The 22,969-nt window shown below is 41.0% G+C and overlaps 1 protein-coding gene across 1 annotated transcript in view; it reads right to left on the bottom strand.

Moving 5' to 3' along the window:
- Positions 1 to 682: 682 nt before the first annotated feature.
- The window catches only part of LOC134658238 (uncharacterized), a 33,033-nt gene continuing 10,746 nt past the window's right edge, over positions 683 to 22,969 (bottom strand). The window contains exon 2 of the mRNA XM_063513850.1: positions 683 to 961. Within this exon, the coding sequence (XP_063369920.1) occupies positions 683 to 961 (279 nt within the window). The remainder of the gene's footprint in view (positions 962 to 22,969) is intronic.

Genomic DNA, 22,969 nt, shown 5'->3' with positions numbered 1-22,969 from the left:
TTCACCTGGACCAAACATACAAGTTTATAAGCAACAGGCTAGTTCAGCCACAAGCTATTCAAACCTAGTAACCACTACTGTAAACCACATTCCCATTAGCAACCAAGGATGCGGAACAAACTGTCAGTAGATGTGGTCTCGGCCCACAATGTCAACACCTTAGACAAGCACATACATGTGTCTTCTAATACTTAGCAATGACATTATCTGAAGATTGCTACACAGACAAAATCAATTGTTATTAATATCGTCAGCTTAATATATAAAAATAAGAGATTTTTTTTTAAAAGATGTGTCCTGCCGAGTTTGTTGCTGGTCCCATATTGGGATATCCTCCTCCAATTGAGGGGGGATTTAAATCTTCTCGGGGCAGAGGTGTAGGGTTGGAGCCGGTGTAACTTTATTTGACGTTCATAAGCGCATTGTAATTATGCCTACTTGAATAAACTATCTTTTATCTTATCTTAATGATTATTAATGTTCATTGAAGAGTAGACTCACCTGATACAGGCTCACTGGTCCCATCTTCCTCCTGCATTTCTGGATTCTCTGGCTCAACGGCAGATTCTTCCTCTACAGCAAACAAACAGAATACAAATCACATCAACTTCCTGTAAAGTTTATGTTCAAACAGCAATTTTAGAGAAGTCCAATAACACTATTGGATTTGGGCAGTCAACCCTTAGCAGGAGGGTGTATGGTGCCACCATCTAGATTGCAAATCAATTATGATCGTAACATAGCTTTTCAGTAGACTTCTGTAAAGAGCTCCAACGGAATTACTACAATTCACTACTCGTTTGATGGGCAGTGTTTCCCTACCCTTGACGCTCGCTCCCTGCGTGCGCGCCTGCAGCTCCGCCTGGCTGCGCTGCACTTGCAGCTTGAAGTCGCTCGCGTCTCGCAGGCGGCCCACGCACATAGAGCAGATGCCGCACGAGCCCGTGCCGCCCACCACCAGCTGCAAGTTAAATTATTAAAACAAAAACATTTAAGTTTTCGCAATTTATGGTTTGTGTACTTAGATATATCAGGCCTGTGGAACTCTCCGCGCGAGCTCGGTTTTATACCTACGAATCTGTTCCCGTTCACGGTAGAAAAGCAAGCCAGTTGGTTGCCACACGTGCTCACGCACGCACGTCGCCGCGCGTTCGAATATTTATTATTATTATTTATTATTTTATTTGATACACTAGCAGCTCTTGGAGCTGATGCGTGTATATCGAAGCACTTGTATTTTATTTTATTTTGCACTTTTTAAAGTTCTAAAATGTGTATCCAGTCTATTTAGGTATCCGTCCTCACTTGAACCACATTATGAGATAACACCCTTGTAACTCAGCCCTAATCAAGCGAATTCATCAACTAGTAGCGCCATCTATCGCACCACTCAAGTACTAATGTCGCCCGGTTGCCAGCGTTCGGTTGCTCTCTCTTCAGTACGCTTTTGTAACTCAGCCGAGCAACACGTTTACAAAGCATGTTTAAAAGATCGAGACATTTCAAATCGTGAACATATTTTGAAAACCTCCGACTTAATGACATTCCGCTCGGTGCCCATGGCCCAGCGACGAGACGCAGTGACCTTCCTACAGGCACCGTCATAAAAAGCAGCCTCATGGCGTCGTCCCGTGAGACGACAGGTCGTCGTCCCGTGAGACGACAGGGCGTCGTCCCGTGAGACGACAGGGCGTCGTCCCGTGAGACGACAGGGCGTCGTCCCGTGAGACGACAGGGCGTCGTCCCGTGAGACGACAGGGCGTCGTCCCGTGAGACGACATGGCGTCGTCCCGTGAGACGACAAGACGTCGTCCCGTGAGACGACAAGACGTCGTCCCGTGAGACGACAGGCGTCGTCCCGTGAGACGACAGGCGTCGTCCCGTGAGACGACAGGCGTCGTCCCGTGAGACGACATGGCGTCGTCCCGTGAGACGACAAGACGTCGTCCCGTGAGACGACAGGCGTCGTCCCGTGAGACGACATGGCGTCGTCCCGTGAGACGACAAGACGTCGTCCCGTGAGACGACAGGCGTCGTCCCGTGAGACGACATGGCGTCGTCCCGTGAGACGACATGGCGTCGTCCCGTGAGACGACAGGCGTCGTCCCGTGAGACGACAGGCGTCGTCCCGTGAGACGACATGGCGTCGTCCCGTGAGACGACATGGCGTCGTCCCGTGAGACGACATGGCGTCGTCCCGTGAGACGACATGGCGTCGTCCCGTGAGACGACAGGCGTCGTCCCGTGAGACGACATGGCGTCGTCCCGTGAGACGACAAGACGTCGTCCCGTGAGACGTCAGGCGTCGTCCCGTGAGACGACAGGCGTCGTCCCGTGAGCCGACATGGCGTCGTCCCATGAGACGACATGGCGTCTTCTCGTGACAATTGTCCTGACAGACGACATTTTGTCGTATCGTGAGATATTAATGCGCAGTCATCGTCCTCTGAAATGACGTTGTCTTGTCAAAAACCGTTGTCTCATGGCCTACCATACGACATACGCTAGCGGACGTCTTATTAGTCACTTTATTGTTCGATGTCTACACGGTCAGACTCGCATTTAAGATCTGCTTGGTCATGAACGGTGCGACCCAGTTAGAAGACGTCATCATCATTGTTGCCGACCTAATTGTGTGCCACCTTTTAGAACGACGAGCAGCAGAATTTCTATTAGCGGGTTTGGCAACTTTGGCACGAAATTGATAACGAAATGCAGTTACAGTAACTATCTCAACCTGCCGGGAAAAAGGAAGGCTAGTCAGGTGGATAGTGAATTTAGGAATACTGAAGCATCTCCTGTATCCTCTCCAAATGTTGACCATTAGCTACAAAATAGCGGCCTGTCACAAAGAGAAATCATTGCGCTAGTCTAAAAATTATCTATACTTACTTTAACTCGTCTACTAAAAGCTCATCGTAAGTAGCTGTGAAACAGAGACCACTGAACTACGAGTAATACGTAGAAAACAGCAACTCCACCTTCCATCACATTCCGTTCAAGAGATCGAACTGACAAAAGCATTTATAATGCTCCATTCACACCAGTCAGGTAGAAAGTTGTGAAATCAGGTTCAAATGCTGTAAGTAATAAGCTCCACTTGGGAAGTTTATCTAAGCAGCGGGTTGTCAATCGACCTACCGTTAGTATAACAATCATGCATCATAAAAGGTTGATCGCAAACGTTACCTTTTCCTTCGGAATTGAACTCCTACTAGTGATATAACTATGGGAAACAGACGGTATTTGTAGGAGGTCCTTTCACAGAATACAGAATGACTAAAAGGACCAACTAGTACAATATTAATTTAGTATGGCAATCCGCATTGTTACCCATGATTGATCAATAGGAGGTTAAACATCGGTTCCTTTAGTGATAAACGTTATACCTATGTATGATGAAGCGCCCCTCCAAGCTATGTAAATAAATAACGAATTTATGAAAAGATTTTTCGACAGTTCAGTTAGAATGGAGTTACTGATGCTGTGTATTGAAAAATCGCGAATTAAATTAGAAGTGAAGCCGACTAAGGGAACTAAACCGTCGAACCAACAGCCACGGTCCACGGCTTTGCATCTAAACGATGATTGTTAATTTTTTCCAAAAAGACAAATTAAATGAAATCACTTCAGAATCCTTGAACTTGATGTGGACTGCGGGGCAAGCCAATATAGGCACATACAAACGTACAACGTACGTAATCGTGCATACATGCGTAATATTTAGAAAATATTCAGTCAAAATAGTCAGCCACTGATAGCAGATACCTGATTCTGAAAGGGTCAGAAAAGAAATACCCTTCTTTCGATTTCCAGATGAGAGGTTTCCTTTGCAGATAAGGAAGTACTCACATGATTTTATAAAAGAATTACAACTTACGGTGGTTTAGGCAAAATGCACCCTTTAATGAAGATATGTAATATTTTCAGAGGAGTACCCGAAATAGGACATCCTTAAAAAGATGAATCAACTCCCAAATAAACGCCAGTGCACGGAATCAGAGGCATGACACTACTGTTAAAACACTTATCATCATCAAACAATCACGCAAGATCTAAGCGAAATATGATCCTTGTAGTTACTCATAACTACAAATCTGGTCGCCGGTTAAATACAGACTGCAATATACTCTGAAAATCAACACTTGTTCTGCGGTCATTGCCTGATCTGAGTACTACAAGCTTAGCTGAAAGGTAGTAGTCCAGGTTTTTACAGCATACTATTGTAACAGGTCTCGTAGGGCATGTAATTGTAAACATCATCGTCTATCCAATCAAGTAGAGTTGTAGGGTGTACTAGGTGTCTTGACTCCCTACAAGGTGTCCCTACAAAATCATCGTGTCTGGGTTATAGGACAGATGTGCTGCTAATCGAATTAAGTAGAGCATTAGTTGTGAAGACAACTACAATTCATATATTTGTCGGCGACGGATGGTCCCGATGGCGGTGGGCGCGTGGGGGTAGTACCTAGATGTATTACTTCACAGCCAAAATAGTAGGTATGCTACCTACGCATGAAATAAACATTCGGACTCATTAACCATACTAGTGCCTACTATTATTTGAGTACTAAATAATAAAAATAACTAATCACTATTCCAAAATTATTTGAATCAAAATAAAAGATCACGTGAAACCGTTCAAATCTTTATTTTACAAAAGTAAGCTTCTAATGGCACATAAGAAATCAAAATAACACTTGGAATAAAACACTTAGCTAAACGGTTAAACAACGTGAGAATCTATAAGCTTTCAGAATAATCCTTCAGGTGTAAGCCTTCAGGAACGTAGCGAATTAGGCACGAGCTTGGCTAACGTCCGATCTCTAGCGCGGTCCGATCAAGAAGAAGGAAGCCAGTTCCAGCGGCGGAGCCAACCGCTCCCGCCTCCAATTCAAGTTGGTAAACCTGCCTGACCAGTCTACCAACATAACGACAAAAATGCCTGCTCGTGCCTACGTTCACTCAAGATACTACGTCATCTTGACGTTCCAAAGCCTTCTACCTGTCATTTAGTTCAACAATACGCCAAACATTGCTAATCGATTTTATACAGGCGTCTAACTATGAACTGCAATGCTGCAATACGTCTTTCTGGTGTCTCGCTCCGACACGGCCGTCCTGCGTTACACACGTCCTCGTGTGTGGGTGTATGCATTTGATACTGAAACAAAACATACAGCACAGTATCTCATCGCTCGGTCATTCCTGACCAACAATTTGGGTCTCACTCAAATTACTATTAAAATCAAACTTTGTTATCAATCAAACCAGAAAAAATAATTGTTCAAAATTACTTTAACAATACTCAATTCTCTAGTCAAAAAATAGTCCATCGAGCAACGACTAAATAAAAATAATCATCAGTAATCATCGCCGCTATCTAACGGATACACACCAATAATCATCGCCTCCAACTGGCGGATACTTTCAAATTTATGTGAAAACAGAACAATCCCAAACATCAAAAACACAAGTAACAACAGCTCTAATTCATTGCTCGGCAGTATCACTACTATTGTCGTCAATATCAATTTACGGGGAAATTATCTGTCATTAAAAAAAAAATTGGTCATATGTGATCTAAATTTTTGTAAGACATCTTAAAATAACTAACATTCTGAATTGATAGTTCCAATTTTACTCATATGAACACAGTACATAAACGGGAATTCATTTTTAACAAAACAACACCAGTCCTTCGGTGCATTGCCAGTCCTTTGGCAGATACCAGACCCTCGTCAGAAGTAACCATCTCAGCCGCGTAAGTGCTACTCCTCGCAAAGAGCATTCTGCACATAAAAAGCAGACCACGTGCACCTCTTACATGCTCCGGCACTTCTGATGCGGTCACTAAAAAAAATACCCAGTCCATCGGGCATACTTTCAGTCCATCGAAAGCAAAACAGTATTGCCCAGTCCATCGGGCGTGCCTTCAGTCCATCGAAAGCATGACAGTATTGCCCAGTCCATCGGGCGTGCCTTCAGTCTATCGAAAGCAAAACAGTAGTGCCCAGTCCATCGGGCGTAATTTCAGTCCTACGAAAGTACAAGCTTTCAGTCCGTCGAAAGCAAAACAATGTTAACAGTGAATTCCAAAAAAAAGAAAATAAAAACAGGTCTTTAAATCATGTTACTCAGAACCATTGGTACTATCAGCGTCAACTGATCAACTGAAACTGAACATTACTGATCAAAATCACTAAAGATAGCTTTCTTCCTTAGCTTTAACAACAGAAACTCGCTCAAGACTTCTATGCAGAAGTAAAACATCTCAAAATAATCCCAACGAAATGGGAACTGCTCACCAGCTTAATAAAGTATGATGCACGCGACCAAGTCAAAGGTGGTGGTGGTGAGGTCCAACCCAAGCACGGAGGCCGATCCATTCCGCCCGCCGCTGCCGCCGCTGCGGCAGACTGCAAGAGACACGATGCGGCTCAACACAGCCGGCTGCCACTGAAATCATCATTTACACGGTATCAGGTTTATCATGTATGCAGGCTAAACTCAAAATGTTTATGAAATGCAAGGTGGCAGACACAAAAAACATGTTTCAATGTATACGGGACTTCAAAAATCTCAGAATAAAATTTAAACTTCAATGAGTGCGTTTTATTTCATTCTATGAACACACAAACACGTGTTCCAAAAATAAGTAACACGGTATATGGGCCAATACGAAAAGTGACAGCTTATTAGTTACGTTCGACTGTTATGCTTCGCCATTACACTCAAAATAAAATTCACTAATAAACAATTAGAACGAAACCTGTCCTTTTATTTCCAAATCTCCAGTACAGAAGATAATGCACAGCTGCTTCTGTGTCACGGGCGTAATGGTGTCTGCAAGTTCGCTCGGCTTTGGCTGCAGGACACTGTAACATTAATTTTCATATGCGTAGCTCATGTTTCCATAGTATACACGATTTGTGATCTATCACGGCATTACGAGCAATAATTTGTCGCAATTTTATTAATTACTAAACATTACAGGGTAAAGATTACATAATGCTTGCATTGGCAAATCAGCAGGATCAATTTCTAACGGTGCATTGTATTTTTATGAAAAAAAATATTTTTTGAGGGTAGATGCACAAGTGAGCGATGAAATAATATCACGTCGCGACAGCCAATATTTGATTTTAATTAACAATATGGATTTCACATCAAAATAACTTAAGATCACTTAGATTTCAACGGATTTTAAAAATTAATTGTATTTTCAAATCAATTATTGAGGGTAGATTCACAAGTGAGCGATGAAATAATATCACGTCGTGATAGCTAATACTTGGTTTTAATTAACAGTATGGATTTCAAATCAAAATAACTCGAGATCGCCTCGATCTCAATGGATTACAAAAATTAATTGTAAAGAAACGCGGCGATACCAGAGATGACGTCACGTAACGACCGCTATGCTCGACTGCCTCAATCATAATTCACAATTTCACAATAATTCTCACCAAATAACAATGAATTACACTCACCATTCAATCAAGGTTAGACACGTGAGCTTACCATTACAAAGTGTCCAGATTATGGAATGTAGGTCACCAGAAATACACCACGCTCCCAGGTGGCTGTGTAAGCAATACATGAAACTCCGCATCTATCCCACTTCTGATGTCGGCGACGGATGGTCCCGATGGCGGTGGGCGCGTGGGGGTAGTACCTAGATGTATTACTTCACAGCCAAAATAGTAGGTATGCTACCTACGCATGAAATAAACATTCGGACTCATTAACCATACTAGTGCCTACTATTATTTGAGTACTAAATAATAAAAATAACTAATCACTATTCCAAAATTATTTGAATCAAAATAAAAGATCACGTGAAACCGTTCAAATCTTTATTTTACAAAAGTAAGCTTCTAATGGCACATAAGAAATCAAAATAACACTTGGAATAAAACACTTAGCTAAACGGTTAAACAACGTGAGAATCTATAAGCTTTCAGAATAATCCTTCAGGTGTAAGCCTTCAGGAACGTAGCGAATTAGGCACGAGCTTGGCTAACGTCCGATCTCTAGCGCGGTCCGATCAAGAAGAAGGAAGCCAGTTCCAGCGGCGGAGCCAACCGCTCCCGCCTCCAATTCAAGTTGGTAAACCTGCCTGACCAGTCTACCAACATAACGACAAAAATGCCTGCTCGTGCCTACGTTCACTCAAGATACTACGTCATCTTGACGTTCCAAAGCCTTCTACCTGTCATTTAGTTCAACAATACGCCAAACATTGCTAATCGATTTTATACAGGCGTCTAACTATGAACTGCAATGCTGCAATACGTCTTTCTGGTGTCTCGCTCCGACATATTTATATATTCATGATTATATGCTTACATCATTAAATACAGTAACTATGAGATGCCAGTAGACATATGTCAGCGTTATATCAAGGTAATGACATAAATACAATATGTCGCATAACTAAGCCTTTAATCATCAAATAATTGTTTATTTGTGGGCATCATGATGCCTAATTGGCCCTAGGGTTCCCTCAAGATAATAAAATCAGTCTAAATTCAACTGATACACAACTTAATTGCACAATAGCTAATAAAGAACATACAACGTCTTTGTATTGCAAGATTTCTAATCAAAAATACAATTTAATAATAATAATAATAATAACGGTCTAATAGCGAAGAGTCTCGACCAACATCTTGAGAGACTCTCGCTAGGTGGTTGGATCAAGGGTCAGATGCAGAAGGCGGTGATCTTGGACACGGCGCGGATAGTCCGCCGGTTCCTCTCTCTGCAACCCTGACCACCGGCAGCTTGGGCCTTGCCCCGCTGCTGGCGGCACCCTAGGTTAGGTTTTTTATAATATGTTTATAAGTATTTTGTATTGTTTTTGTAAGTGTTTTTGTATTTTATTTTTATATCCATATTATAAAATAACCTAACTTAAGACCAAAAATAAATAAAGAGAATAATAATAATTCTGCCCATATACGTCCCACTGCTGGGCGCAGGCCTCCTCTCACTCACGAGAGGGCTTAGCCTATAGACCCGTGCATGAACTACATATAGGGGGCAGCATAGGAGCCGTCAGATATTGGGCACGAGGCGTGAATGTGTCGTTTATGCTTCCGATGTAGCCCACAAGATGGCAGAACCTACTATGCACAAGGAAACGTACCGACGAGAACGGTAGATGGTAGCACTTGCTTTGGCAATGTACATGTGCACATATGTTTCCGATTCAGGCCACAAGATTGCAGACCCTCCAACGCGCACGGACCCTATAGTCCCCACGCTGGCCTAATGCGGATTGGGGACTTCAAAGTATAAATTAAGTAATCAAATTAATACTTGGTAATTAATGCACAGGTGTTAAGTTTTGACAGGAAATGTGCCACAACATCGACCGCGCGCGCAGTTGCTGGCGCATGACTTGAGATTAGATGACATCATGAGGCTTGACCCGTGGTTTGTGCCACTGCAATGGTATATGCCAAGAACTTACTCGTTCTGGCCATAATACAAATAATAATAATAATGTTTCAATTTTTCTGGGTGTTACGAAAGTTTCGCAATTGCTTTTAATACGTTGCACTACAATTTAAAGTGGATATGTCCACCTCCTGTACTCTTCCAAAAAGTATGTACCTATTCCATTCTCAGTCAAGAGGTGTTTACACTCTTATTAGAAGATCGTATGTACCTATACGAAAGCATTAAAAACTTACAAAGCCTGCTAAGTCTAACAATAAAGCATCGTACAATCCATTACCAGCGCGCGAACCATAAAATCTTCAGTTTGGTTATCAGCTCGCCACCAGAAAGAGTGACCATTAAACAACCTAGAACTACAAGCCTAAAAATTATAGATGAAGGCATTGGAATGATACAGACTAGGAAATCTTCTAAAATATTCTACTTTGTAGTCGTATCTTCAGTCAACGCACAATATCATGGAGAGATGTCATTCACAATAACTGGAGTTGTCAGCATCACTTTAAATTCACAATCATCGTCTCCATACGATTGTCACCTGCGTGTCAGTGATTCTTTTCATTTGTTACATTCGCTTGCATGACTGACAAGCATATAACCAACATATAACTAATATAAGCCTGGTTGACCCGGCATCAGCCTAATTGGCAGGTTGTCAGTTTTCTGTGGGGAGTAGTAAATTTAGCAGTATAGTTGACACTTAAAATAGGTAGGAGCCTACCATTCCATATATGAAATAAAGAGCTACTCATGGCTCACTATGGTTGTTAGTATATGTGGTATTTATGGTTGTTTTTTAAAGCAACCCTCACCTAAAACCATTCAGTAAGGAAGGATGTATGATCGCCTCAGATGAAACTTGCTGCTAGGTAGTTGAGAGTTGTTACTAGTCAGTAACGCATACATTAAATCATGAAGTGTTGTACTTTCTTCTTCATTTTCGGACGCTACTTTCAGGCAGAGGGGTACTCGACTCGAAATAAATTTCAATTGCTTTCACAAATAAACACATCACGTTTATAATTTTTTAACACATTTACGGAATATGTTGTCCTTATGTAATGGACTATGTACAAATAAAGCTGGTATACCCAGTCAATAACTATTAGTATCTAATTAATATCAATATCGTATTCTAGTGGATACCTATACAAACATTCGGTTATTCGTCCACATTAAAACACATATTTCATTACATCTGACCTATGATGCAACTTACTAATTTACATTAAATTGTTGGAAAATACGATAACTCAGAGAGGACCCAAGCTCTTCCAATTAGTTACAAATTTTAAACAGTTTTTGGATGGGCCAGCAGTGCTATATTTGTGTTAAGCAGTAGATAAGTAGTATTTTGTTTTTTGTACAATAATATCATTATTTCATACAACAAAACCTTTTTATCACCTAGTGGGCTGTTGTAAGGAAAGCATCAGAGGTAGTCTGGACGGGGTTAATGTAAAACTAACTTGATGAGGTTCACGTTACACGCATCAGAACTATTACTTCAGATAGTGGTTACACTAAATATTGTACAACCTACAAGCACCCATTTATGTCTTTAATAATAAATTTAGGAAAAGTTTATCAATTAATAGACACACAGTTTTGTTCTATATAAAAATTAAGTAGTTAACAGTCGCAATGGATAACTTATGTTGCCAGTCAGAGCTAACAATTTTCTCATCTATCGATAATTACAAATAAGGAAAATCTAGTTACAGTTTGATGCAAACAATTATTTATTAGATTAATATGGGATAAATTTCAAGCCCATATTCTTATTATGTGATTTTTGCATAAATATAAATATTATCAGTCACAGTACGCCCGGGCCAGCGCCGGCAGAGGTTTAAACACGTCTCATAATGTGGTTCAAGTGAGGCACGGATACCTAAATAGAACCGTTTTTCCCCCGAAGGGTAAAAAACGGATATTTAGGTTCCTGCCGAAGCTTGAACCACACCTAAGGGCCTTGCCGGCTTATATGGTACTGAAGAGAGAGCAGCCGAACGCTGGCAACCGGGCGACATTAGTACTTGAGTGGTGCGATAGATGGCGCTACTAGTTGATGAATTCGCTTGATTAGGGCTGAGTTACAAGGGTGTTATCTCATAATGTGGTTCAAGCTTCGGCAGGAACCTAAATATCCGTTTTTTACCCTTCGGGGGAAAAACGGTTCTATTTTTGAAAGTGTTGACCGATGGTGCACTAACAACAGTCTCTGGTAGAGAGTTCCACACATTTACCACACGATTCCAAATTGTATGCGAAAAAATGTCTTCTTCACGAACAAATAACACAGCTTGTAGTGTCGATGGATGCAGAAACAACAAAATTAATAAAAAAAACATTTTTGCTCTTCTGATAGATAGGAAAAGTATAGTATAGATAGATAGACATTCTCAATAAAATAAATAAAATAAAAATAAAATAAAAAGCCTTTTATTTCCTGCTACAAATATGTTATATGAATGTATGTTTGGTTAGTTAGATATTAGTTTTTAATTTATTTGGTTGTTAGTATTTTAGTTACTTAGTCTATAAGCAGGAACCCCTTAGGTGAAGGCCTCTTCCAAAGCTAGCCATTTTTCTCGGTCCTGAGCAGTTTTTTGCCAGTTCGGCCCGGCGATTTTTCTTATGTCTTCGTCCCAGCGTGCAGTTGGTTTTCCTTGTCGGCGTTTGCCATCAGGCCCTTTCCATGCTGTTACTGTTTTTGTCCATCTGCGGTCTTTCAGACGCGCCACGTGTCCAGCCCATCTCCATTTTAACTTTCTTGCTTGAGCAAGAGCATCAATTGTTTTTAATTTTTCTCTTATTGTGCTGTGTCTTATCTTATATATCTTTTTCACATTCAGCATGCTGCGTTCCATTCCTCGCTGGCATGTGATTATTTTATTTTTTGCCTTTTCGGTAAAATTCCATGTTTGGCATGCGTAAATTAAACTTGGTATAAGGCATGTATCCATGACTTTCTTTTTTAATGTAATTGGCAATTCACTTTTGAATATTTCTTTATAATTCCAGTATTTGTTCCATGTACTTTTAACTCTCCTCTCTATTTCTAGTTCTTTGTTTGTGCTGCTGAACCCAATCCGTTTCCCCAAATATATATAATGATCAACATATTCTAATGGTTTGCTGTCTAATGTTATATTTATTTTTTTGTAGTTTGACATGGTTTTAGTTTTAGTAATGTTTACCTCAAGGCCTACTTGTTTGCTACTATTGTGTAGGGTTTCAATCATGTATTGTAGATTGCGGGCTGATTCTGCTAGTAGCGCTAGACATTCTCAATATAAGTAGTTTATAAAACGGCGTAAAAACTGCGGTTACAGCAGGGAGATATGACCTTTTAAAATGTTTCGCAGTCACTTGTCGGAATAAAACGCATAAACGGAATATTATAATAACTAATTGCAACTTATCTTACTCATGTATAGTTATTGTACGCTATGATTTTATATGGCAAGTTCTAATGCAAGTTGGACAATTAAAACTTATATTTTAGGTAGGTATCTTCTACAGAATATATAGTTTAAGTAGGTACCTACTTATTTATAAAATCATTTCTAAGCGTCGGCAACCCTAGCGTTGTGCCGGCGCGCACGGTGCGGGAAGCGGCGCGTTGAAGGCCATTGTATTTTTGTGTAGGTATCAAAACGGTAGGTATTTGCGTTTTCTTTGAGAGATAAGTATCTGTTCGTAAGAACTATTATATAATCTGTGGATATATTACAATAACTAGATTGTCATACTTTTACTTACATGTATATCGAAGCACTGTTCGAGCATATCGGCGTATATCTCCGTTTTGCCAAGATGTGTGTACGGCGTCGTCAGGTCCTTGTCCGGAGGACACCGCAGGCAGCAGTGACACGCGTGCGTCACGTCCATCGCGATTCACGGCAACTTTGCGGTGCGCAGAAATACTCCAACAGATTCACAAGAATACCACTTTATATTGTTAGAGAATAGGCAGCCACTTTGGCCTTTGCTAGAGTCAGAAGTAGAGAATAAGTGTCAACGAAATGTAATATGCATAATTAGATTTATTAGCAAGGAAATACGGAACCCTAAAAAATGACGACCGCATACAATGCATATGACACATACAATACAATTACAAACATTACAAAGCGACATGACATTAGTTTGACAGACAGCGGTGGCTAAGGGTATGTTCAGAAATAGTAGTAATTCTGAAGCTAACAAACCTATTGGTGTATTACGGCTGTAATACGCTACCGCACCAAGGTGACAAGTAAGTGAGAGCGAGAAGAAATATCTCGATATGCGGTACACCAAGGTCTGGTCTGTCTAAAGCCCCCCATTCACACTCCTACATTGTAGTCCGGCTCGCAGGACTACGGTGCACTTGGAGGATATAATCAAACGGAGACGCCATGTCGGTATTTTTCTGTACAAAACAGTCTGCCGATTTTTGCGGGGGAGGGGAACGTCAAATGTATGCGTAACGTAAAAATAGCCATGTCAGATAAACGTCAGTCCATACATTGTGTATGACCGTTGGCCGCCTATTTTCAACAGAGGGGAAACCCTGTTAATGGCTACTCCGTTTAGTTGTATCCTCCAAGACGGTGCACGAAATAGCTCACACACGGTACTGTTTTGCCGTCCATCATCAGTACTGCTTCATTTCTCACTAGTGTCGGTCTACCTACTCTACGGGCTCAGCACGGTTCCATTTTTATCGCCTATCACTATGCGCGTCCCTTTCGCACTTACATACTTGTTAGAACGTGACAGGCATGGTGACAAGCGATAAAAATGCGACCGTGCTATGGGGGTTGAAAATGTTACGTGCAATTAAAAAAAGAAAATAGCTCTTCTGCTATGTATTTTCTTGTCATTAGATAAAAATAAAAAAGAGTGTGGGAGAAGAAACTGCTAAAAATTCGCCAGAGAGCGTCATATTTCTTAGGTATTCTGTGACAAGGACAAACAATAATAGCGCTTTCGCTGCTACTCCTACTGAAAGATACATAAGACTATCCCGTTCTGTCAGTTATCCCCACCACTCATGCCCAATCCAGTTATAAAGCCCTTGCTACACGGTCGCCGACAAGCCCCTCAGACCGCGTGGCCTTGGTCTGGACGGACCGTGTAGACAGTTGTTTCCAACAAAATTTGACCAAAACTGACCAAGGTCAGACCAAGGACAGACGGTTAGAAGGCTTGTCGGCGACCGTGTAGCAAGGGCCTAAGTCCTCGCTACACGGTCGCCGACAAGCCTTCTAACCGTCTGACCTTGGTCAGTTTTGGTCAAATTTTGTTGGAAACAACTGTCTACACGGTCCGGGACGGACCAAGGCCACGCGGTCTGAAGGCTTGTCGGCGACCGTGTAGCAAGGGCTATACTAGATTCATGTGGTAACTTGTGATGATCATGACCCCCGCCATACCTCCGCGATACAGGCCATGCCTAGTGCGGGGTTCACTGTAGTGTCACTTTGGTGATGCTTTGGTGTCACTGTAAACGTGACTGTTAAGCCCTTGCTACACGGTCGCCAACAAGCCTTCTAACCGTCTGACCTTGGTCAGTTTTGGTCAAATTTTGTTGGAAACAACTGTCTACACGGTCCGTCCAGACCAAGGCTACGCGGTCTGGGGGGCTTGTCGACGACCGTGTAGCAAGGACTTTAATCTTTATTGTCAATAAAAATATTGATATTATTGTTCTCTTTAAAGCCCTTGCTACACGGTCGCCGACAAGCCTTCTAACCGTCTGACCTTGGTCTGTCCTTGGTCAGTTTTGGTCAAATTTTGTTGGAAACAACTGTCTACACGGTCCGTCCAGACCAAGGCCACGCGGTGTAGACAGTTGTTTCCAACAAAATTTGACCAAAACTGACCAAGGTCAGACGGTTAGAAGGCTTGTCGACGACCGTGTAGCAAGGGCTTTATTGTACGGTAGTGTGTCATCTTGTCATAGGCGGCAAAGAGTAAAGTAAGTATATCAATCATATATCAATACAGAATTAACAGAATGACTGTCATTTTTGAAATCAGCAACTATTATTAATTATCTCATTATAATTTCTAAATTTTCGATTTATATACATATCGACATGACACTGGCTACTGTAATAAACGCCATTAAAAAAAAAAAAAAAAAATTGTCAAATTTTTGAGGTTTTGGTTTGGATTATTCGTTTTTAATTTGTCGAGATATAATTTCGCTGTAAATTAATTAGTTGTATCAGCGCGAGATGTCTCCGATAGGTATTTTGTAGTTTTCGCCCCGTAAATAGAACAAGCTTTGTATAGTTTGTATCTCACCCACTTCCACATTGTCTTGGTGTTGGAACACCTTAAATACTTTGTACTTGTCCGACTCGGGTAATACCCATGTTTAAAAAATATAATTTAAGGGATAAATGCAAATAAATATATTTAATTTAATGGATACAATTTTAGTATTGCTTGTAGAATTGGTTTGATACATGTCTTAGGGCCAGTTGTACCCACACTTGACACATTGATCAACGTCAATCAGCAGTGAGCCGTGAAACTTCCTATTCCTATACAATAAAATTAAGCAAACCTTTAAACATTGACAGACGGTTTGGTGTAACTGACCCTAATTCTGTTGGAAATTAAATAACACAAGAAACACAATGCTTCTTGATCAACTGTGATTGCTGTGAGGCCCCACAAATCATCATGTGCTACTTGCATTGCAGGTTCTCACTGTTACTAGCTTGTGAGCACACAACATCATGTCGATAGAGACAGCGTGGGTGAAGATGGAGCTTGTAGAGGTGTGTGTGAAGACGGAGCCCGGAGAAGTGCGTGTGAAGGAGGAACGGGAGTGCGAGGACAGTGCTTGGCAAGGAGAGAGCGCGGGGGCCGCGCAGGCCGGACTGTTTATTGATCATGTGGTCAAGGACGAGGTTGTGCTGGGCCCGGAGGAGTGGCACCGCCCTCAAGTGCTCCCAATAGAAGGTCAGTTTATGATGTATTTAAAAATAATAATATTTTTGCTTAGCTTACAGTATAGGTTTACAACCTAACGTAGTTTGTAATCTTCCTACCATCAGTTTATAATTTTACTAGCGAGATTGTAAAATGACGACTGTTCACAATTTTATGGTGATGTTTGACCAACTACTACGTGTGATTGAACTGACATTTGGAATACAATGCAATGTTATTTCAATTATTTACTCACATACAACTTAAGTTCTTTTGATCTGTTTCGAGGACTGTTTAAAGACATCCATAGTATACAATGTTAAATTTAGTTTTATTTATTTGATAAAATAGTACATTTTGCAACGTGGGGGGGTAAGTGAAATATTGTAAGAGGCGAGAGTCTACCATGGATGTAAAGTTAATAATATAACTTCATGGAGTCTACATATTCACGACAGCCGCAAGCGCAAGCTGGAGTGAATTAGACTCGAGTAACAATATTCTTACTGCCGGAGTTACACACAACACAATGTTTTTCATGACACTTGCAAAGAAAAAACTAAATTTTAAGCGAAATACTTAATTGAATAATTTTACGGTTTAGACTCACTTGTTTTAAGTCACTCGCGCGACGTGTTGTTGTTGTCGCGCGAGTGACTTAAAACAAGTGAGTCTAAACCGTAAAATTATTCAATGTTAGCATGTCTCACAACAGTTTAAATCCGGAAATACTTAATTCCTAAATACGTCACATCACAGAATAAATAAATAATTATAGTACTACCATATAGAAACGAAACTTCCCACAAAACCGAAGCTTACTTGTACTACATATTGCTGTTCCACAACCGTCAGTGCGGACTTGAATACTTGGTATAAGATGTATTCTACAGTTCAATAGAGAATAGCAATCATGTATATGAAACTTACCACATCTGATCAACCACTTTGAGTATATAGCCTATGGAGATGTGATAACGTAAACTCTTCGAACAATTTTTTTCCCACTTTAAGCGGGGGGGGCGAGGTAAACACCTACAGCACACCACCAAAAGATAAGTAACTCAACAGACACAGATTTTGCTGTTGCGACAAACGCACATTACAAAAAAAATCAACACATCAAAAATTACACGCACACAGACAGAGTTTTCACATAACTATGCAGCATACATACGAACATGATAGTGATGGGTCACATCTGAAGAATGAGTCAAATCAGTTTGATGAATGAACTGAATTGTCTTATACTATTTATTATAAAATTGTAAAAGTGAAAATTCTGTACATTGAAGATATTAGGTAGTCAATAAAATGATTCTTTGTATGTATGGCTGTCTGTATTTATTTGTCTTTGTGTCTTAGACAGCACGTACAGCTAAACTGTGGAATGAACTGTCGCCCGCGGGTTTTCCGGGCTGATACATAGGTAAAGATATCGTCCCATAGAAAATTTGAATTTCGCGCCTTTTTTTACTGACATTATTTGCTTGATCAGCTTTATTAAACAAACTGCCGTGATTGAATGAATGAATGATTCATTCAATCATTCAAATGTTGAGTCGCTTTTTTGACTTTGTCACATCCCTTAAGACCGATTCGTCCCCGTACCACTGTATTCATGTTTACATTTTTCTGTCGTTTATGTATCGCAACGGTTTTTTCTTTAAATGGAGATTGTACTTCAATATACATTTAATAGTTAGTATAAATACTTATTTATGATAGGAAACGCGATCTAGTTGCGAATTTGAGCTATCAGATCGTCTTTTACATGATAATACTGCACAAGTCACCATTTTTTAAGAGAAACGCCTCGCGACACGGAACGATGCAAAATGGCGGTGAAGCGACTTCAAGTAGTTTTATATAACGTGTTTGAACAGTTGACCAATGTACTTTGCCGGAGGGGGTCACCCGTGTACATAGAAGGTAGCATCCTATAGAAGTGGTCTACGCGTGCCATCGTGAGGGACAAAACATATAAATTCGACCAATCATAGCGTCGCATTGCGCATTGCGACGCTATGATTGGTCGAATTTATTTGTTATGGGGGCAACAAATAAATTCGACCAATCATCCATACTAATTTATGGTGGGGAACAAAACAAAATGTGAGACTGTGACAAGGACAAACAATAATAGCGCTTACGCTACTACTCCTACTGAAAGATACATAAGACTATCCCGTTCTGTCAGTTATCCCCACCACTCATGCCCAATCCAGTTATACTAGATTCATGCCCGTGTATCACGTCTCCATAGGCTATACTATAATACTCAAAGGATCAACCACTTCCCACCATTTTATTACTCACTTAACACACCCACCTGTTCTCTTTTGTTCTCTACCTTACACTGACTTTTTTCTTCCATGTCAGTGTTGCCAGCAGGGTTAAAGATACATCGAATCTAAACTTGGTCAACCAGATCTTGACAGTAGAAAAAGGCGGCAAATTTGAAAAATGTAGACGCGAAGGGATATCGTCCCATAGAAAATTTGAATTTCGCGCCTTTTTTTACTGACAAGATTTGGTTGACCAGCTATATATAGTATTTGTTGTGCAACTTACCAACTTGTATAGCCCCCTCCACACTCGTGCGCGAATCGCGACGCGAAGCCGCGAACGCGTGTGTGGAGTCCATTTTCGCAGACAGTGAAATCGATTCCACACTCGCGTTCGCGGCTTCGCCCGCGATTCACGCACATAGTCTGGAGGGGCTATATGATACTCGCGGTTCTCCGCGACACAAGTGTGATGAAATAGTACATTGTGCAACATGGGGCGTAAGTTAAATATTGCAAACGAGAGTAAGTTATAGACTCGAGTTTGCAATATTATTTTTATTACGCCCCGAGTTACACACAATGTTTTTCATCACACTTGCGATAGAAAAATGAAGTATAAAGACAAAAAACTGTTAATTATGGTACTAGAAACTTCATTACTCTCTAGGGGAAACGCTTTTTCTATTACGCCCGCTATGCCTGCGTGCAATTCCACATTTACTGAGCGAGTGTGATGAAAACGTATTTTTCGTGGCTCGGTACAGTTTTAATTTGGTTGGTGATTAGAGATGGGCCGAATTTAATATTCGGTAACATTTGACGCTATCCTCCACACATCACTCTAGCCCCAAACTAAGCAAAGCTTGAGCTATTGGTACTAAACTACGTAACTTTGGTATGTTTTAGCATTATTTAGTGTCAGTATTCTTTTACTGGGGCCGGAGGCCAGAAAAATGATTATAAGCGCTATAATCACTTTAAATTGTTATGTTAATGTGTGTTTCAGTGTGTTCGGAGGGCAGCGCCGCCCGCGCCCGGGAACAGCTCGCGATTGTTCACAGATGCAGCTACTGTGATGGCAAATTCAGTCTCAAATCATCCTTGAAAGCACACCAGAGGAAGAAGCACGGAGAGAAGCCGTACACTTGTAGTCATTGCGACTACAAATTCAGTCAAAGTTCAGCCTTACGAAGACATGAAGCGACACATACTGGCGAGAAGCCATTTCAGTGTAGCCACTGTAATTACAAATGCAGTCTGAAGTCACTCTTACAACGACATCTGATGATACATACTGGGGTGAAGCCATTTCCGTGTAGCCACTGTGATTACAAATGCAGTCAGAAGTCACACTTACAACAACACCTGAAGATACATACTGGGGCGAAGCCATTCCAGTGTAGCCACTGTGATTACAAATGCAGTCAGAAGTCACACTTACAACAACACCTGATGACACATACTGGGGCAAAGCCATTTCACTGTAGCCACTGTGATTATAAATGCAGTCGGAAGTTATACTTACAACAACACCTGATGACACATACTGGGGCAAAGCCATTTCAGTGTAGCCACTGTGATTACAAATGCAGTCGGAAGTCATACTTACAACAACACCTGATGACACATACTGGGGCAAAGCCATTTCAGTGTAGCCACTGTGATTACAAATGCAGTCAGAAGTTACACTTACAAAAACACCTGATGATGCATACTGGGGCGAAGCCATTTAAATGTAGCATCTGCGACTACAAAAGCAATCGGAAAGAAACCTTACTAGTTCACCAAAGAATACACACTGGAGAGAAGCCGTACACATGTAGTCACTGCGACTACAAGTCCAGTGGTAGTTCCGCCTTACGAATTCATGAAAGGACACATACTGGAGAGAAGCCTTTCCAGTGTAGCCACTGTGATTACAAATGCAGTCGGAACTCACACTTACAAAGACACTTGAGGATACATACTGGAGCAAAGCCATTTCAGTGTAGCCACTGTGATTACAAATGCACTAATAAACCGGATTTAAATAAACACCAGAGGATACACACTCGAGAAAAGCCTTTCATATGTACTCATTGTGATTACAAATTCAGCGATAAAGCCAACCTGAGACGTCACCAGAAGACGCATGAGACGAAGCTTCAAAAGCAATAATAGCGACTACAAGTGTGTGTGTGTGTGTGTGTGTATGTAAGTGTACTGCATGCAGGTTGAATATGCATGGACGTAAACTTAACCATAAGATCTTGCCTTGTACCATATCCTAGCAAATAAAGATATTTGGATTTTGATTTTTGTAGCTTTAAACAGCACCCGCGGAGACACCAGATGAGACGCGGAAGAGAACCCTTACTATAGCGATCGGTCGCGGCGGAGGGTATGTCGCCTTTTGTCCTAAATCGGAAAGTTAAACCCGACATTGACACATCGCAATAAGCAGGGGGCTCCTGTGCTGCTCCTACAGTACAAACAATGTACTTGTACAAATGTAATCACTTAATATTAAAATACAGTGGTGAAACTGGTGAAGTATATTAGTGTCGATCCGCTAGTTAGTGCAGTGAGCGCAGGGGGCGAAGTGGTCAGGGCTTTAATAAAATCGAAGTTTGCAAATTGAGAGCATTTTTCTCTGTCCCTTTAAGCCTTAATCAAAGTAAAAGAGAAAGATGCCCGCAATTTCCGGAGTTTGGTGTCCGCGGTAGGCCCTCAGACATGTGGCTCCCAGCCGGAGGTGTGGGCCCAAACTCCAGACACGAAGTACCACCGACTTTCTTGAGACTTATGTAGTCGCCATCAGATATATCGGAGCGGCCAAGGTGCTCACAAATATGTGCACACGCCTCTATTGTCAAGGTGTTAGTGTGTGTTCAGATATTTTTGAGCACCTCGACAGCTCCGATATATCTGATGGCGACTGTACATCCCCTGAAAAATTCGACCTATGCCGCTGTGGCCCGGTGGCCGAATGGCGCGATAGCAGAGGACGCTGGTTCGATTCCAGCCTAGGGCACTGGAGGCCTTGGTCACTTTTTCTTAGTAAATGACATTTAATTTTATTTCAGTTTAGAATTAATTGATTGATGTGTATCCTTCAATAAAAAGTATTATTCTATGTATTCTACTTATTTTCTTTACCATTCCTACACACTCGCTGTCGCATAGCACCCCCTCTGTCGACCGTCCCGGGCTGTCACGTCGGCGACATGTCGTCGGCGCCACAGAGTAGACACAGGTACTGCGCCGCGCTCTCACTACTTATATGTAGAGTCTGTGCGGAAAGAGAAGAGTCGTGGCATGTATGGGGCCCAGGGGTCGGACAAAAAGTGCGGATGACGTAAAAATGACGTAATCTTGCACACAGGATGATGTTTGAGTTTGTATTTAAACTTCCGTGTGACATGTAGTAACAAAGTAGTATTAATGAAGTAACAAAATAATCGTAAATAAATCCATGGAATTAATAATACAGGTGGTAGGGTGATGTAGTGAATAAAATAAATTTCACGAAACTCGTTACCATAAGGTATAATTATTTGAAATTAGTTAGAACACTTAGAACAAGTCTGTGGGATCCTCAGATAAATAGGTTTAATAGTCAAAAGTGGGAACAGTAGGTAAGATTAGTAAAAATAAAAAAAGATAATTTGATGTTATTATACTTTTATAGCTAAATATAATCGTGAAGATACAATAGCTAAACAATAACGAAGTCAATTTATTGTTCATCTGATTGATAATGTGTCAGTCAAAAACGTACTTACTCATTTCAAGTGGCGATATCGTTTAATAAAGAGGTTGATAAATGATAAGTGATAATTGTTTATGAAAATCAAAAATACTATTTGAAATCATCCTATAAGTGGTTTGACGTCATCCGCACTTTTTGTCCGACCCCTGAGGGGCCTAATACATTTTACGACTCTTCACTTTCCGAACAGACTCTATGCTCGTGGAATCCCCACACAACAACAACGCTCGAGGAGCGGAGATATCTCATTCTCTATAGTGCGAGATCCGGTATAAGAAATATACTTGGTCAAGCAGATCTTGTCAGTAGAAAAAGGCGGCAAATTTAAAAAAAGTATGAGCGAAGGGATTTGAATTTAGCGCCCTTTTTACTGACAAGATTTGTTTGACCAGCTATATTTACCTACAGCAGGCGTATTATGGTTTATCCACGTCATAAAATGTAAGTAAGGATAAATTTAATCATCCATTTAAATTATTTTTCAAATGATTTTATTAGGTAATTAAGTTATTAAACA

This window comes from Cydia amplana, chromosome 21 (assembly GCF_948474715.1).
Source record: "Cydia amplana chromosome 21, ilCydAmpl1.1, whole genome shotgun sequence".
Classification (NCBI taxonomy): Eukaryota; Metazoa; Arthropoda; class Insecta; order Lepidoptera; family Tortricidae; genus Cydia; species Cydia amplana.
The sequence above is the reverse complement of the archived record's forward strand: the minus strand, read 5'-3'. Positions and strand labels throughout refer to the sequence as shown.